Genomic DNA, 18,692 nt, shown 5'->3' on the forward strand with positions numbered 1-18,692 from the left:
CTGATTTAGGTTATTCGTGATTTCCCTAAATCGTTTCAGACATATGTCGGGATGGTTCCTTTGAAAGGGCACGGCCGACTTCCTTCCCCATCCTTCCCTAATCCGATGGGGCCGCCATTTAGTCCCCTCACCCTGAATCAACTAACCAATGTGTATGTGTGTATATGCAGAGTGATTCCGTGATAACTTTCAGGGATGATGGAGAAGGATAAATGTATCAGTCTGAGGTAAGGGACCATGGCCAAGAAACGAACGAGTCAAGATTTACATGCGAAAATCGCTCTCATATCTCTCTGACAGTGGAATACATGCACCGGTGCTGTTGTTGCTAAGATTATAGGACAGTCAACTTTCAGAGGTGGTAGTATGGACCCAAAGAAGAAAAAATGTCTAGCAAGTATGGCTTCTAAAATGATTACTTCAGGAGCTATGAGCGATTGTTCAACTTCGCTACTGTGAAACACATCTGTTGAACAAGTGCGCCTTTTAGAGCCCGTGTTTACCGGACACTTTTCCTTGTTTTGCTCCATACTACCACCTCTCAAAGTTGTCTGCCATACATTGTTAGCAACGACACTACCGGTGCATGTGTTCTAACGTCAGAGGTATAAGAATGATTTTCGTTTATAACTTTCGACTGGCACATTTCCACACAGTGGTCCCTTACCTCAGACTGACCCACGTACCAATCTCCATCATCCTTGAAAGTTTGTAACATCATCACCGAATCATACTGTATACATAAGTACATATACAACCGCCGCGCGGGGTAGCCGCGCGGTCTTCAGCGCCTTACCACGGTGCGTGCGACTGACCCCCATCGGAGTATCGAGTCCTCCCTCGGGCGTGGATGTGTGTATGTTGTCCGTACCGTAAGTTAGTTCAAGTTAGATTAAGTAGTGTGTAAGACTAGGGACAGATGACCTCAGCAATTTGATCCCATAGGAACTTACCACCACCATATGCATCGAGAGGCTCTGTGGTTTCGTTGCATGACACTTACAGACCCGGATTCCTATCTTCATTTTGTTCCTCATGACAAATTCCACATACCTTCAAACTTCCTAATTTTGAAACATCCTGTGTAATGAACCACATGTTGTTGATGTAGCGAAGACAAAGGAGAGCGAGATGGTCCAGCCAAGTGTCAGAGATGAAACCTTTAGGTGGACGGAAAATAAGATGGAGAAGGCAGATGGCCAAGGGTTTTTCAGTACTTGGAGGAAGAGAATGCCAAGGACGTCACGCTGCGGAGGAGGCTACTTGACGACGCCAAAACCCAGCCGGCCGCTGTGGCCGAGAGGTTCCAGGCGCTTCAGTCCGGAACCGCGCTGTTGCTACGGTCGCTGGTTCGGCTCCTTCCTCGGGCATGGATGTGTGTGATGTCCTTAGGTTAGTTTGGTTTACGTAGTTCTAAGTCTAGTGGACTGATGACCTAAGATGTTAAGTCCAATAGCGCTTAGAGCAACTTGAAGCCAAAACCCAACAGCTGTTTGTGAGGTTACGAGACTAACGGTACGAATTAATTCATATATCCAGTTCCACTTCACAGATTTACTGTCACAACAATTCGACTCTTCTGTTATCAGGACAGATAAATCTATATTTGTATCTTCTGTCTTCTTCTACATATACAGGGTGGGTCACTAACTAATGCCGAATAAAATAACTCCGAAAGTATGATAGTAGGTGAAACGTTTATGGGACAAATGTTGCATGGGACAATGGGGGCCATAATATGACGTTCGTTTTTTGTTGCTAGGTGGGGTAGCACCAGAGATATGAAGATCATCTTTTTTTTTAATGGGATGCTATAATTTGTGTGGTGTGCGTACTGAAAGACCTTCGGTACACACACCATCAGATTATTTGACTCGTCGCTCTAACGAAGTAGGCGAGTGTCAGCAATATGTCTCATGGTCTTATCGTGGTGTGTTTATCTTCTGCCGTTAGGTCAGACGATAGAAATGCCACTTGCACGCTTAGAGATTGACGGTGACCCACTTTAAACAGAACTTGATTAATTTTCACACACATTTATTAAAATAATAAAAAGCATAGATATTATGTAACTTGATTCTGGATGCTGTTTACAATTGAAAATCTGAAGTTCCTTTGGTCTTGGTACGTTAATCTTATTCTCACATATCTCTGATACTTAACAAAGTGTCTTTTCATTTATCTTCATGGCTATGTACAGGAATATTGTAATCTTATTAGGCGCAGACTGAAACTTGACTATAGACTGGTGCAGACAAATGCAGACTGACTAATCGGATGTCTGTACACTCGTTATAATACCTCGCGCGTTCAGATATCACTGCGCGAGTGTGATCCGCGAGGAGAAAAGGTTCTAAGTTAGCAGCAATCTCATTGGCTGCGTCACATACTAATACGTGGAGCGGCGGAAGCAGAATTTGGTCCGTCTCCAAGGCAGCGCCATCTCGTAGTGCGGAGATGGACGAGCGCTGCGCCTGCGCTGTTGTGCTTAGTGGGGCGCGCTCTAGTGGGAAAGTTGTGTACGCGCTGAATACGTGGAACTATGTACACAACAGTTTGGTACCTATTTTCTGACAACGGCTATCGAGACGAATCCAATGATGTGTACCAGTAAGGTCTTTGAAGGTCAACTAAGGTCACAAAGGTGGCATGAACGTCCATTTACAGAAGATGTTCGAAGTGATGACCATTGGTATCAATGCAGTGCTGCAATCTTCTTATCATGGATTGAGTGGTATTCCTTATAACTGCGGCACTTACCGAAGCACATGCTCTGACGATGTTATCTCGTATATCGTGCAAATAGTAAATATTCGCCGAATACGACGTATCCATCTAACGTACCATTGAGTGTAAACACCATTCGACGGTTTCGCAATACAATACTAACAGGAACTGTAAGATAAGTATCGTCGAGTCAAGCGAATGTGAATGAGGTATTCCTACGAAGAAAAAGTGGATATGCTTCTCAGTTACGGTTAATTCAAACGAAATTCAGTGAGAGCTAGAGACTTATACGCTGAAAGATATCCTCAACGTAATCATCCTACACGTCGTACATTTAAATATGTGTATGATAAATTGAGGACAATTCGATCTTTAACGCACCGGAAATATATCCGGCAAAGGAAAGTTACTAACGGGGAAACGGAAATTGGTACTCTTCCCACTGTGGTTCGAGACCCTTGTGTTAGTTCGCGTAAAATCGCAAGTGAATCAGACATGAGCCAGAGTAGTGTTGTTCGTGTTCTGCATCGCCATAAATATCATCCTTACCATATCAGTCTCCACCAAAAATTAACTGGTACGGATTGTATGCGTCGCATTGAATTCTGCCGATGGGCAGAATTTAGCGGGATGACACATTTATTAATTTGAATTTATTTACTGACGAGGCTACATTCACGAGCCATGGAAATGTTAATTTGCATAACATGCATTATTGGGCAACTGAAAACCCATGTTGGCTGCGGCAAGTTGCAAACCAAAAACCGTGGTCGGTGAATGTATGGTGTGGGACTCTGTAGGACAGAATTATAGGTCCCTATTTTGTCGAGGAAATATTAATAGGTATACCTGCTTAAAAGAAGTCCCTCTAACTAAGGGCTCACCTTCAGAGGACGTCATGTTTCCAAGTAGAGAAGAAATTAGCATATTTCATCTAAATATAAGATTTATTAGAGATAATGTTAGTGAACCGCTTATAGATGTAGTCTCTGAAATTGTTGGTACATCGGAGCACAACTTAAATAATTTGACAATTCAGAGGCCAGGATACAGATGAGATGGCTGTTTTTCAAGGAGTTCATTGCGGGGTAGGGGAGTGGCCATATACGTAAAAAATAGTATTCCGTTTGAGTCCATAGGCGTATCACGGCACTGCACTGAACAGGTATTTGAATGTTGTGCAGGGGCAGTTGAATTTAGTGAAACTGAACTTCTAATTGCTGTTGTCTATAGGTCCCCTAACTCTGACCTCAGAGCATTTCTGCTCAAGTTATAGAGATTTCTTGATTCTCTTTATAGAAAGTACCAGAAATAAGTTATAAGTGGTGGCTTCAATATTAATATTGTATATGACGTTGCAAGAGAAAGGATGTTGGTATATCTCCTAAATTCATATGATCTGATGCAGACTGTGTTTTTCCAACTAGGGTGCAGGGGAACAGTAGCACAGCCATAGACAAATTTTTATTCATTCTTCGTTACTAGATGGACATTCTGTTAGTAAAATGGTGAATGGCCTTTCAGACCATGATGCACAAATTTTAATACTAAAAGGCTTTTCTACTGAAACAAATGTCACATATAATTACAAACTATGTCAGAAAATCAATCTAACAGTAATAGAGAGTTTTTTAACACCGTCAGGGAACAAGAGTGGTAGGATGTTTATAACGCCAGTAACACAGATGACAAATATAATGCTTTCCTTAACACATTTCTCATGTTCTTTGAGAGTTGCTTTCCATTAGAACGTTCTAAACGGGGTACTAGTAGTAAAAGGCAGCCCTGGTGGCTGACTGGTGGGATAAGTCTATCATGTAAAACAAAGTGGGTATTATATAAAAATGTTAGAAGTAGTCACAGTCAAGCTACAGAGCCCATTACAAACAGTACTGTAAGGTGCTTAAAATGTTATTAGGAAGGCAAAGAGTGTGTGGTATGCAAATAACATAGCTAATTCACAGGATAAAATTAAAACCATATGGTCAGTTTGTGAAGGGAGTGTCTGGTCAGCAGCTCAAAGTCGGCGATAAAAAGTCAGTTCGCAGTAAAAATATTTCTGTTACTGAAAAATCAGATATATGTACAGTATTTAACAATCATTCTCTGAGCATTGATGGTAAATTAAATAAAAATTTAATTTCTACAGAGAATCATATAACTCTCTTGTCAAATGCCTTTCCGAGATCGATGTCAGAAATACTCTTCTGTGATACAGAAAAGGGGGAGATTGAGTCAATAATTAAATCACTGAAGACTAAGGACTCTCTTGGATATGATGAAGTGCCTATTAGAATATTACAGCACTGTGCTGCACATGTTAGCCCTGTATTTAGCAATATTTGTAAGTTTTCCTTTAGGAATGGTCAGTTTCCTGAACGATTACTCAGTAGTAAAGCTGCCTTTTAAAACGGGAGAAAGGGATAATGTAGACAATTTTCGACCTATTTCTATGCCATCAGTGTTTGCTAAATTTATTGAAAAAGCTGTGTTTGTAAGGATAATAGGTCATTTCATAACACACTATTATCTATAAAATGTACAGTTCGGCCTTAGAAGTCGTTTAACAAATGAAAATGCTATAGTCTCTTTTCTCTGTGAGGTATTGGATGGGATGAACAAAAGGTTTCGAACGCTGGGCCTATTTTTTTTATTTTACTAAGGCGTTTGATTCTGTTGATCACAAAATATTGTTCCAGAAGTAGGACCATTACGGAATACGGGCAGTAGCTCACAATTGGTTCACCTCTTACTTTAACAACAGACAGCAGAAGGTCATTACTTACAGTGTTCAGAATGGCTGTGATGTGGGGTCTGAGTGGGGTACGATCAAGTAGGGGGTGCCCCAGGGATCAGTGTTGGGGCCACCCCTGTTCTTTATTAATATAAATGATGTCCCCTCTATTATTACAGGTAAGTCTAAAATATTTCTGTTTGCTGATGACACTAGCCGGGTAGTGATGGATACTGTGTGCAACACTGGCTCGGTTTCAAAGAGTGCAGTTCACGACATACACTCCTGGAAATTGAAATAAGAACACCGTGAATTCATTGTCCCAGGAAGGGGAAACTTTATTGACACATTCCTGGGGTCAGATACATCACATGATCACACTGACAGAACCACAGGCACATAGACACAGGCAACAGAGCATGCACAATGTCGGCACTAGTACAGTGTATATCCACCTTTCGCAGCAATGCAGGCTGCTATTCTCCCATGGAGACGATCGTAGAGATGCTGGACGTAGTCCTGTGGAGCGGCTTGCCATGCCATTTCCACCTGGCGCCTCAGTTGGACCAGCGTTCGTGCTGGACGTGCAGACCGCGTGAGACGACGCTTCATCCAGTCCCAAACATGCTCAATGGGGGACAGATCCGGAGATCTTGCTGGCCAGGGTAGTTGACTTACACCTTCTAGAGCACGTTGGGTGGCACGGGATACATGCGGACGTGCATTGTCCTGTTGGAACAGCACGTTCCCTTGGCGGTCTAGGAATGGTAGAACGATGGGTTCGATGACGGTTTGGATGTACCGTGCACTATTCAGTGTCCCCTCGACGATCACCAGTGGTGTACGGCCAGTGTAGGAGATCGCTCCCCACACCATGATGCCGGGTGTTGGCCCTGTGTGCCTCGGTCGTATGCAGTCCTGATTGTGGCGCTCACCTGCACGGTGCCAAACACGCATACGACCATCATTGGCACCAAGGCAGAAGCGACTCTCATCGCTGAAGACGACACGTCTCCATTCGTCCCTCCATTCACGCCTGTCGCGACACCACTGGAGGCGGGCTGCACGATGTTGGGGCGTGAGCGGAAGACGGCCTAACGGTGTGCGGGACCGTAGCCCAGCTTCATGGAGACGGTTGCGAATGGTCCTCGCCGATACCCCAGGAGCAACAGTGTCCCTAATTTGCTGGGATGTGGCGGTGCAGTCCCCTACGGCACTGCGTAGGATCCTACGGTCTTGGCGTGCATCCGTGCGTCGCTGCGGTCCGGTCCCAGGTCGACGGGCACGTGCACCTTCCGCCGACCACTGGCGACAACATCGATGTACTGTGGAGACCTCACGCCCCACGTGTTGAGCAATTCGGCGGTACGTCCACCCGGCCTCCCGCATGCCCACTACACGCCCTCGCTCAAAGTCCGTCAACTGCACATACGGTTCACTTCCACGCTGTCGCGGCATGCTACCAGTGTTAAAGACTGCGATGGAGCTCCGTATGCCACGGCAAACTGGCTGACACTGACGGCGGCGGTGCACAAATGCTGCGCAGCTAGCGCCATTCGACGGCCAACACCGCGGTTCCTGGTGTGTCCGCTGTGCCGTGCGTGTGATCATTGCTTGTACAGCCCTCTCGCAGTGTCCGGAGCAAGTATGGTGGGTCTGACACACCGGTGTCAATGTGTTCTTTTTTCCATTTCCAGGAGTGTACGTTCATGGCTTATAGAAAATAAACTAACGCTAAATCATAGTAAGAGTCAGATTTTTACGGTTTCTAACACACAATTCAACAAAATCCGACGTTTTAATGGCACAGAATGGGCATATGATTATTGAAACTGAACAGTTCAAATTTCTGGGTGTTCAGATAGATAGTAAGCTGTCGTCGAAAGTCCACGTTCTTGATCTTATTCAGAGACTTAATGCTGACATTTTACTATTCGAATGGTATCTGAAGTGAGTGATAGTTCGACACGAAAATTAGTCTACTTTGTTTATTTTCATTCACTTATGTCGTGTGGTATTATATTTTAGGGCTACTCTTCCCATTCTAAAACCACGTTTTTGGCTCAGAAATGGGCGGTTCGGACAGTAACTGGTGTAAGCTCACTAAACTCTTGTAGATCCCTTTAACGAGTCTGGGTATTTTGACATTGGCCTATTAATATATATATTCCTTAGTGTCATTTATTGTTAACAATATTAGCTTATTCCTAAGAATAAGCAGCTTTCACTCAGTTAATACTCGGCAGAAGTCAAACCTGCATTTGGATAAGACTTCCTTAACTCTTGTGCAGAAAGGTGCGCAGTATACTGCTGCACCCATTTTCAATAAACTACCACGAGAATTCAATAATCTTAGCAGTAATCCACGCCCTTTCAAACCGAAACTGAAGAGTTCCCTCATGGGTCCCTCCTTCTAATCTGTAGAGAAGTTCCTTGAATAATGAAGCTGATTCTCGTTGTATTGTTGACTACGTTTACTTAAACTTGTGGCTTGACATTTTCAGGTTCATAAATATTTTATTTTTATCTGTCATTACTTTTATGTTGTAATGTGTACTGACACGTTGCATGACCTTGGATATTTGCTCCTCAATTTGGTCTTACGGAACTTGAAGTGTAAATAAAATAAAAATACACCACATTCATGGAAGAAACATTAGGTCTGTTATTGGAAGAAATACCTTTAGGAACAAGGACAGGATGGGGCATCAACACGGTGGGTGCCCGGCACATTTTTCGCTGATGGCTAGAAATGAGTTACGGAGACAATTCCCCAATCGTTGGATTGGACGCGGATGAGTCGTGTCGTGGCCCGCTCATTCGCCAGACTTGACGACTCTGGAGTTTTTCTTGTGTGGATTCGTAAAAGACATTGTTTATAAAGATGTTCCAACTACACCTGAACATATGCGAGAGAGAGAATTGTCAGACCATGTGCTTCGTAAGTGCCGATATGATAAGGAATACCACTCAATCCACGATAAGAAGATTGCAGCACTGCATTGATACCAATGGCCATCTCTTCGAACAGTTTCTATAAATAGACGTTCTTGCCACCTTTATGACCCTCGTTCACTGTTACACATTACTGGATTCGTCTAGATAGCCGCTATCAGAAAATAAATGACCTTCATATCTCTGACGCGACTCGACCTAGCAACAGAAAACCAACGTCATATTATGGCCTCCGTTGTCCCATGCAACTTTTGTCCCACAAAATTTTCAGATCCTATCATACTTTAGCAGTTAATCTTGGTGGCAATTGTTAGCAACTCACCCTGTATATCTCCTACATATACCAATAACAAGACGGCAAAACCGTTGTGTGCGTCTGTTTGAACAAGCAAATCTCCAAAACTACTAGAAAAATGTTGATGGGGTTCACACAGGTAACTTGAGCGTAGCTTGTGGCAACGTACAGTCTTCATCTCATCAACACCTTATCACGGATTTCAAGTTTTATGGAAATCCGTCGTGGCAGTCTGTTTCTTTGTTTAAGGATGCTAATCTCCAAAGCGACTAGATGAATATTTGTACGGTTCCCACAGATAAATGGATTGTAGCTTGGGGCAAGATACTGGCCTTATTGGGTAAGAATCACAACACTGTAAAGGAAGATATCTCATTTCGAGTTCTATCCAAAATCGTCTGCTGGGCTTAGTAGTTCGGTTATTTAAGCGTCAGGGGTAGTACACCAAAGAACCATTAGATGGTGCTGTTAATTTAATTAATACTAACTCATTGTTAGAAATGGCAAGAATTAAGTGCCGCAATCTTATCTTACTTGATAAGGATACTGAAACACCAAACATGTCCGTGAGTTGTAACTAATGGCCCCCCATGTCATACAGCCTGGGTTGCTTTGTGTCCCAGGTGAATGCATTCTGGAATAAGCAGTTTACCAGGTCTACGCCATGTACGTGTACGTCCATCAATCGCATATAGATAGATCCTATACTGAAAACAGGGCGCCATTCCACTCTTCACTCAGTTCTTTCATGACACTAACGCAGCCATCGTTTGGGGGTCGTGTTGTCACTGATAGCCGGCCAGAGGCATACCTGATGAAAATTCTGCTGCCAGAAGACAGCTCCCAGAGATCCGAATTTCCTTCCTGGATGACGTTCGGTCGGCCGCCGCAGCTCGCATTACGAGTACGTGTCGATCTGGCGTCTGTACTGCACAGATGTCCATCACCTGCTCTAGAGGCGTGGCAATGTGCCACATACCACTTTTGAAAGCAGTACGCGTCACCGATGCATTGTGCCCAACATGTGCAGCAATCCACCTTCACGTCCACCCAACTTCCCGCAGGTCCACAATGCTATACCGTTCAAGTTGCTGCAGCTGTTCAACAGGTGTATGTACTCGTCCGTGGAGCATATGTGTACCCTAAACAGAAAAATTCAAACACAGTTCTCCTCTGAACTCAGCATCGTTGCTGCCTACAGAATCAAAATTGATGGTGCACAGACAGGTGTCCTCAGCGCCATCTGAGCGCCGACGACAACGACAAATGAATATCTAACACAACATCACTCAGTACGTAGGTATTATACCGTGATGCCACTGAATTCAGTCATTTAGGGCATTGCATTATTTTTCCTCAGTATATTATCAGATAAAAAGACTTTAAATGATCATACACCGAACTAAAGCCGCGCGGGGTACCCGCGTGGTCCGGGGCCTTGCCACGGTTCGCGCGGCTTCCCCCGTCGGGGGTTCGATTACTCCCTCGGGCATGGGTGTGTGTGTGTGTGTGTGTGTGTGTGTGTGTGTGTGTGTGTGTGTGTGTGTGTGTGTGTGTGTGTTCCTTAGTGTAAGTTAGTTTAAGTAGTGTGTAAGCCCAGGGACCGATGACCTCAGCAGTTTGGTCCCATAGGAATTTACCACAAATTTCCAATTTTCCGAACTACAATACATTGCAGCGTGCTGGATTTACATTGCAGACAGTTCCCCACTGTGATTCGAAATACGATACATTTCTTGCAAGAGAAGAATCATACTCACATTGTTGGCACGAAACTCCAGGTGTCGGAGCCTGAAAATGGGCAAAAATGGGCTCCATTATAACCCAGTCAAATGTCCAGAAAAATAGTTTTTGTGTTATGATATTACAATTAGTTAAAGCATTTTTGATAGTTTTCATAACCAATGGAAACATGTACAGATTTACTAGTTTACAATGAAATGAAATTATTAATAGATCTGGTACACAGATTTCAAAATTCATATTCAGTCAATTAACTGTGCCTGATGGTAAGCAAGTCCTGTAAGAGAATCTTATTGATATTTTCACTACACTGTTTTGAACGATTAACGTTAATGACTATCTGCTGTACGCTTTGTCCCAAGTTAGCCACTTATCAGTGATAATATACGTCCCCCAGTCAAAGAGACGCTGTGTGAAGCAACGCAGGTTGTTCTCACTTAATTCATTCCGGTACTCATTATTTTTCCTTTCCTGGTAATACTTACCTGCTTTGAATATTGCGCACCCTTCACACATCAATAAACAAAGAATTTGCAACTCGGAGACCGCCTGTTTGTTCTACACACACTGTTCTCCATACACTGAGGGGCAATAGCCATACGATAGCGATAGACATATATAAAATCGCTGAGGTATCGCGTACAGAAGGTATCAAAGGGCAGTGCATTGGCGGAGCTGTCACTTGTACTCAGGTGATGTATGTGAAAAGGTTTCCAATGTGATTATGGCCACGACGGTAGTTGGAGCTAGAGCATAGAACATTCCATTTTGGAAATCGTCATCGAATTCAATATTCCGATATCCACATTGTCAAGAGTGTGCTACGAATGTCAAATTTCAGGCATTATCTCTCACCGATGACAAAGCAGTGGGCGACGGCCTACTTAACTACCGAGAGCAGCAGTGTTTACGTAGTGTTGTCAGCGCTAAAAGACAAGCAAAACTGCTTGAAATAATCTCACAAATCAGTGTGGGACGTACGATGATCGTATCCGCTAGGGCAGTGCGGCTAAATTTGTCGTAAATGGGCCAACAGTACGGCAACGCCTGCGGGGCCTCTCCTGGGTTCGTGATCATATCTGCCGGACCCCGGACCTCTAGAAAACGTGACATGGTCAGATGAGTACCGATTTCAGCTGGAAAGAGATGATGGAAGAATTCGACTGTGGGTCGGATCCCACGAATCCACGGAACCATTTTGTCAACAGGGCACTGTGCAAGCTGTGGGCTGTGTTAACATTGAATGGACTATTCGTTTTGGTAGGAACCCAAGAAATGGGGGTAAGCCTGCTAAGGATAAGAGTCATAAAAATATTATCAATTTAATTTTAGTTTTTATGTTTCTCGCTGAGTAGGTTTGGTTTATAAAGAACAAATTTGTTTGCTTGAATAGTAAAATTGTAATTAACCTTATTAGAGAATAAATAATAAAATATAGTTCTAAAGTGTTTTCTCTAACGGTTAATAATCTAATTATTCATCCTAAATCTCTAATTGAAGAATATGCTAGAAAGGTGTCGTAGTGATGTTTGATTTAAACCTATGGTTCAGCTTAAAACCGATCATTGGCTGGAAATGGTTATGATCGCGTACTTGGAGGCTATTTGAAGTCAAACAACGATCGAATTTTTATTTATGACGATGCGCCGTATCACCAGGCTCCCGATTGGCTAAAAGAACATTCTTGACAGTTGGAGGAAATGATTTGACTATTTTCAACGATTTATCGAGTCCACGCCACGTCGAGTTGCTGCCTCAAAAAAAAAAAAAAAAAAAAAAAAAAAAAAAAAAAAAAAAAAAAAAAAAAAAAAAAAAATCCAATGGATTGAGGTCAGGACATCGCGTAGGTATCTGACACGATATTTTCAGATATCCCATGACTTTTGTTACCTCACTGTAAATCGTGAAAGTTCTACACCTGCACTCGAACTGACGCTATGAGTTCTGTGAACAGCATTCTAGCATAAGAGCGGCCTCAGTATGTCATTTTATCTGTTCCTAAATAGACTGCGAGCAAATGACTGCTGGAGAGACATACCATACCGCCTGTCCCGTGTTACAGTCATCCTTACGTCATCGACATGTTTAACAGCGTTTACAAGTCCACCCGAGGTGCTGTTTCTACACTTGTCACGTGAGTCGAAGCCACCGTCCTCATACGGGATGAGGCAGCTAACGTTGACGTGTACGCAGACGAGAAATCCAACTTGAGACACAGTACTGGCTGGCGCCACACGGGACGTGTCAATTAACACGATCTGCGACTGTAGCGCTCTCCAGCGGTAGCTCTGGCCCGCAAAGAACACTTTTTTTTTTTTTTTTTTTTGAAAATGGACTCCCGTAAAATTACATCACCTGTTGACAGCAGCATTGTGTTAGCGTGTTAAATGATAGAAAGGACTATCAAAATTCAAAAAATCTAAATGCTGTTGCATTAATGATAAGATTGATGTACTATATAAGAGAAGCGTATTAGTAATGGGCGAATCTATTGTTCAGTCTTTACCCCCGCCCCCCCCCCCCCAACACACACACACACACATCTATCTATAGTTTAGTGTATGTATTATTTGCGGGTGACACGTGTTAATTGAAGTGGCACCATTTACAATTTTTTTACGCACTAGCTAATAGCAAATGGAGGTATCCAAGGACAATTTAAGTGTTCAGAAACGTAAAAAAAAAAAAATACCAGAAAGTGAAAGAGAGCGGTTCGCTGAAGTAATGAATCTAAAATGCACGATCTCAACATGCTAAAATGGAAAACGGGTACTTGTCAAATACAACGCAATCCTCACAAGAAGAGCTTACATTAATTTGGAAGGACATGGAAGCGAAGCAAAGAAACTTAAAGCTAAATGTTGTAGAGAACAGTTCCAAACTGACAGTTGTTGGTTGGTTGATTTGTGCGAAGGGGACGAAACAGAGAGGTCACCGGTCCTGTCGGATTAGGGAACGATGGGGAAGGAAATTGGGCGTGCCCTTTCAGAGGAACCCCCCCGGCATTTGCCTGAAACGATTTATTGAAATCACGGGAAACCTAAATCAGGATGCCCAGAGGCGGGTTTGAACGGTCGTCCTCCCGAATTCGAGTCCACTGACCGTGGAGTGGTTGAGACGAAGATAAATAATACAAGCCAAATGGTTGCAGATATGATCCCACATGTTTTCGGAGGATAAATGGATTTGAGGACAACGACACAACTGATAAAAATGTGGTCCTTTCAAGTAACATCGATGACGATAACAACTCCGAAGATTGTAATGAAACTAATGAAGGTGGAAGTTTATCCCACAGTCGTAAAACTCAGCTTGTTTGGAACTTATCAGAAATAATGAAAAAAAGCAGAGAACATGCGGTTATAGTGAAGAACAGGAAGTTTTTGAAAAAAGGAAGACGAACTTCATTCGTTAAAAGTGCGTTTAATGCTTTTAATACGAGAGTAATAAAATGCAGAAATAATGGTGACTGAAAGAATTGTATTTCGAAGAAGAGCATAGCTTCAAAATTAAAATGAACGAAAAACTTCAAGAGTGGAATGGAACAAACTTCAGGTTCCAGTCCTTCATGCAAGTGCTCGAGCAATTTAGGAATCTGTATATGAATACGTTTTATATACACAAATGTACAAAACGTATTTAATATGCTTGATTTCGTCCAATGGTTAATACGCTATTTTTCTCACATTACATAATATTTGTCGTAATTTCACAATTATTTCAGGATCAGCACAATTAATTTTTGTCATTACCATAATCTAATATTTATTCATATTAGCTAGATTATAAGAGAGATATCTTGTTTTTCTTAGAACTAGTCAAGACATCTATGCTGTATTACTCTGTGTACAGAAGTAAGAAATATTTGAAAATGTTAATTCTCTAGTCGAAAAAAAGAAAGAAAAACAGAGGAACGTAACTGAATGTTGTACGTAAATAAAACGTGTCATATTTCACTGTAGTTGTGAGAATACAGTGCTTTACTTATTGATTTTAGAAGGAAAAGTATTCACACTAATTTGTTACTTTACTAGCACATTGGATGCAACTTTAATTAAAATAATTAAGGGGAGTATGAATGGGCTATCCAGCTAATGTCAAATTTGTTAATTTCATTACCCATTTCCTCTGAAACTGCTTCATGGAACATAGTTTAAAATTTTTGCATGTTACTTATACAGGCTTGATGTACTAACTCCTCTGATTTGGTTGAAGTGTATTGTTGGAGTACCCCTTTTCGTTACATTTTTTCTTAAATTTTTGTTCATTTTACTGGGAACATACTTGCAACCGCTACATTCTAGAAGTGTAGTATCACAAGGATTATAAATTAGCTGTAAACAAATAAGAAGTCTATCTTCTATAGTATCTTAGAAAATAGGGCATTTGTCTCGAACATTTTGTTTTCCAGAAATTGCAGCTAGAAATTGATTTAAATGAAAGCAAACATTTTAATAGAAACAACATTTTAAACACAGAAGCACTGAAATCTTCGTCATCTTCCACATTGCCTGAATGCATCCTTTTCCTCCCCTTCAAAGAACATGCCTCCTTGGATGTTTTCCGGGATTGCAGTTCAGCTTTTTCGACTCACTCATAGCCCAGTTCCTCCAGTATGGTTCGCGTATTCCAACCAGTCTTCACTCCCAGCTCCTCCAACACCGTCAGTCTACCGGTATTACCATTATTGAAAGTGAGGGCAGCATCATGCACATCAGGCTTCGATGTATGGAACCCGCAAATACATTATTAGGTACTATTGTCTAAACTACATTGTTGAATGATTCAGTCACATTTTGCGTTTTCCCTGTGAGACATTTCTTCTGTAGACTAAATTGGCCAAATCTCTATAAACTCTAATATCCTCTGGTAACGAGTATCTAAAGTTACAGCTGATTAAGCTTGTTTATATTTAGGCCACTCGCATGAAAGAAACTTATGGATCGCCTTGTCATCTGTTGATATTTTGTGGAAGAAAGTTGCCTACATAGCCTCTTTCATACCATTTACGTTATTTTAATTGCTTCTTACGGCTTGACCAAAGTATTCTGAGAGTTGATTGATGGTATTATCTCGCAGACTACTCCTAATCGTCTTTCCGTCATTCAGCGGTCTTCAAAAGCTAAGGTCGTCGTTATACCAAGAATATTCATATGAACAAACTAGACAAGAATCACAAGTGTTACATCAGGTAGCCGGCCGGAGTGGCCGAGGGGTTCTAGGCGCTACAGTCTAGAACCGCGCGACCGCTACGGGCGCAGGTTCGAATCCTGCCTCGGGCATGGATGTGTGTGATCCTTAGGTTAGTTAGGTTTAAGTAGTTCTAAGTTCTAGGGGACTGATGACCTCAGCAGTTAAGTCCCATGGTGCTCAGAGCCATTTGTTATATCAGGCCTTCCAGTGTAGGAGCACGGTTGTACCACTAGAATTTATATCATACCGCAGACTCCTGGATGCTATGATTCTTGAGAGATAAATTTTTCACTGAGAAATAGTTTAAGAAATGTTCCATGCAACTGACTAAATTAAAGACTACATTTAATACACTTCCACTCAACCAAATTTAACAAATTGTACATAAAATTAATCATCAAATTCCAAATAATGTTTCTGCAGTAAAACAAATTAAATTTTTTGCCAAAATGGGCATTTATACTCCCCTTAAGTATAATAGACCTTTTGACAGCATGGCCTGCAGTATCTGCTTCTGTGTGAAATGCATATTGGCAGGTGTCATTCACCTCCACAGCAGCAGGGTGAAACAAATCTCCAATTTCTATCAAATCGTTTTACAGAGCTGCAGCAGCCACAGTAACATTGCCACATTTGTGTTGTTAATATCACATTGTTTTATGAGAATCTCCTAAACAACGATGGTACGCTCTATTACATATCTGGTTGCAATATGGGGTCTATTGTAGCACCCTACGGCTACTTTTTGGGGTTCAGAAACAGAAATCACATGGAGGCTGGAGGGAGCATATCCGCTATCTCCAACTAGCAACCCATTATACCGTCCATTTTCAAAATCTCCAACAACTCTACCAACACCCCAAATGCGTGCATCATGCGTGGAACCTGACTTACCATGTTGAAAATCTTCATATTGCTATCACAGATGATTGGTGTGTATAGAAAAAAATTCTTGCGGTATCTGTATATTTATGCTTGTGCTCCCGAAGGACAAGGTATAGTGTCCAAAATTAAAATAATAAACCACTGTTTCCTTGCTCTGTGTCTAATTCACGATATAATTTTTCAAACTGTCAACAGATATCCGTACGATCCTGTTGTCCACGGAAAATGGCATACCGTTCGGCGGACAACCACGCCAACGATGACCTCACGAGACCTATCAAATGGAATAGTGTTTGCCGGATAGTCCCACATCCATAATCGCTGTGTACACAGTCACAGACTGTGCGGTATGGCACAGAGAAGACGCCAACCAGACTCTTAGCATTGGAGGGCCATAGGAAGAATGGAAATAGGAGAGTCGCAAACTGATATGGCCCGTTGGATTAATGTGACTCGTTTTGTTGTTTCTAGTAGTGGAGAGATCTAAACCGTATCTCGAAGACCCGGGCAGGGACGACCACATGTCACATCAAAAAGAGAGGACCATTATTTGGCTGTAAGGGCCCTGGTGCAGCACAGCAACTGGCATCTGAGCTCGCAGATTTCACTGGACGTGTTGTATCAAGGCAAACAGTGTGCAGAAGGCTTCAGCAGAGTGACCTTTATTGTTGGAGACCTGCAGTATGTGTACCTCTGATGCGTCTTCACAAAAGGGAACGTCTACAGTGGAGTCGTTAAAATGCCAACTTGACGGTCGAACAGTAGACCGATGTTCTTTTCACAGACGAGTCCTGAATTGTTCTGGAAGGTAATTGTGGGCAGATTCGCCCTTGGTTGGAACGTGGAACACGATTTCGGGGCCCGGACATTGTGGAAAGAGACTGATATCAAGGAGGAGGGACAGGGATTACGTTGACCATGAGATTGTTCGGGTGAATCGCCAAGGCTTAACTGCTGTCAGGTATCATTGGAGAGGTCTTGGGACATCAAGCGCGGTTGTTGCAAGGTTCTGTGGGAGCAGACGTCGTACTGATGGACAATAATGCGCCACGTCATAAACCACGGGTAGTTGATGTTTCCGCGGAAACAGAAGATATTACATACATGACGTGGCCTGCTCGCTCTCCCGATTTGAACCACGTAGAGCATGTCTCGCATGCACTACGGAGATCGGCTGCATCACGTCAGCATCCACCAACCACTCTCCAAGAGTTGTGAGCAGCTCTGCTGAAAGAAGGGGCGTTATTGTCTCACATAGGATTGATGTCATCATTCACAGCATGCCCCTTCTTTGTCAGGCCGGTATTGTTGCCAGAGGAGGTCACACTCCATACTAAGCACACTAACCAGTGATCGGAATGTGTGTGAAAATCCGTTGGTTCGAAGAAACGAAGAATATTTTCATTCACTGTTATGTAAGTAGCAGTTGGTTACGTTCTGTATTCTTTACGCTGTTTCTACTTTACTATCATCTGTTTAAATTATTTTGTGGCGAAATAAACGTAACTATGGAAAATATCCGTTTGTTGCTTTAATTTTGCACACCAGTGTTTGATCACAATGAATCCACCAGTGCCATAGAATTCCCTTCTGTTTCTGATATAATTTCTTTGTTCTGTCGCATTGACATATGCAGTGGCTCTAAGTCAATTAAACTGTTTATTACACAGTTAAAAGCTTTTCCAGTAGTAGTACGATGGATGTTAATAAGATCCCCTGCTACAAATTCGATAAGTACCAGTGAGAAATATTCGCAGTCCCCAAAGAAGTCGCAGCTTAGGAGACAAGGCATGGTTACTGTCAGTATTATGCTACGGTAACAGCTCCAGTTTACCAAGAAGCGACTCAAAATATGCCCTACTGAACCTGGCTAGCATTTTGAAATCGTTGTCGGTATACACCGCAAATGGGTCTCTTCCCTCCAATAAAACCCTAATTCTTGGGATGTCTAGCTCTTCCTCCATTACCATATATTCTTCGTAGTCCAGGTAATTCATAGAATTCGGTATTTAACACGCAGAAACCGAAGAGTACACCTTATTCTCTATCATTACTTCTACAACTGCTTAGGGGTAGATTTTGGTCTTATTTCCTCCATAAGGTACTAACGTAGCAGCGTATTCTTTGATGGTGCTTTCCATCACTTACAGAACAAATAGA

At 42.3% G+C, this 18,692-nt stretch overlaps 1 protein-coding gene across 2 annotated transcripts in view; it reads right to left on the reverse strand.

Annotated features, from left to right (window-relative positions):
* LOC126457946 (macrophage mannose receptor 1-like) overlaps positions 1 to 18,692 on the reverse strand; it is a 77,018-nt gene that overhangs the window by 33,579 nt on the left and 24,747 nt on the right. For both annotated transcript variants that reach the window (XM_050094676.1, XM_050094677.1), the window contains exon 3: positions 10,472 to 10,502. In XM_050094676.1, coding sequence (XP_049950633.1) covers positions 10,472 to 10,502 — 31 coding nt within the window. The remainder of the gene's footprint in view (positions 1 to 10,471; positions 10,503 to 18,692) is intronic.

The sequence above is a fragment of the Schistocerca serialis genome, chromosome 2 (genome assembly GCF_023864345.2).
Source record: "Schistocerca serialis cubense isolate TAMUIC-IGC-003099 chromosome 2, iqSchSeri2.2, whole genome shotgun sequence".
Classification (NCBI taxonomy): domain Eukaryota; kingdom Metazoa; phylum Arthropoda; class Insecta; order Orthoptera; family Acrididae; genus Schistocerca; species Schistocerca serialis.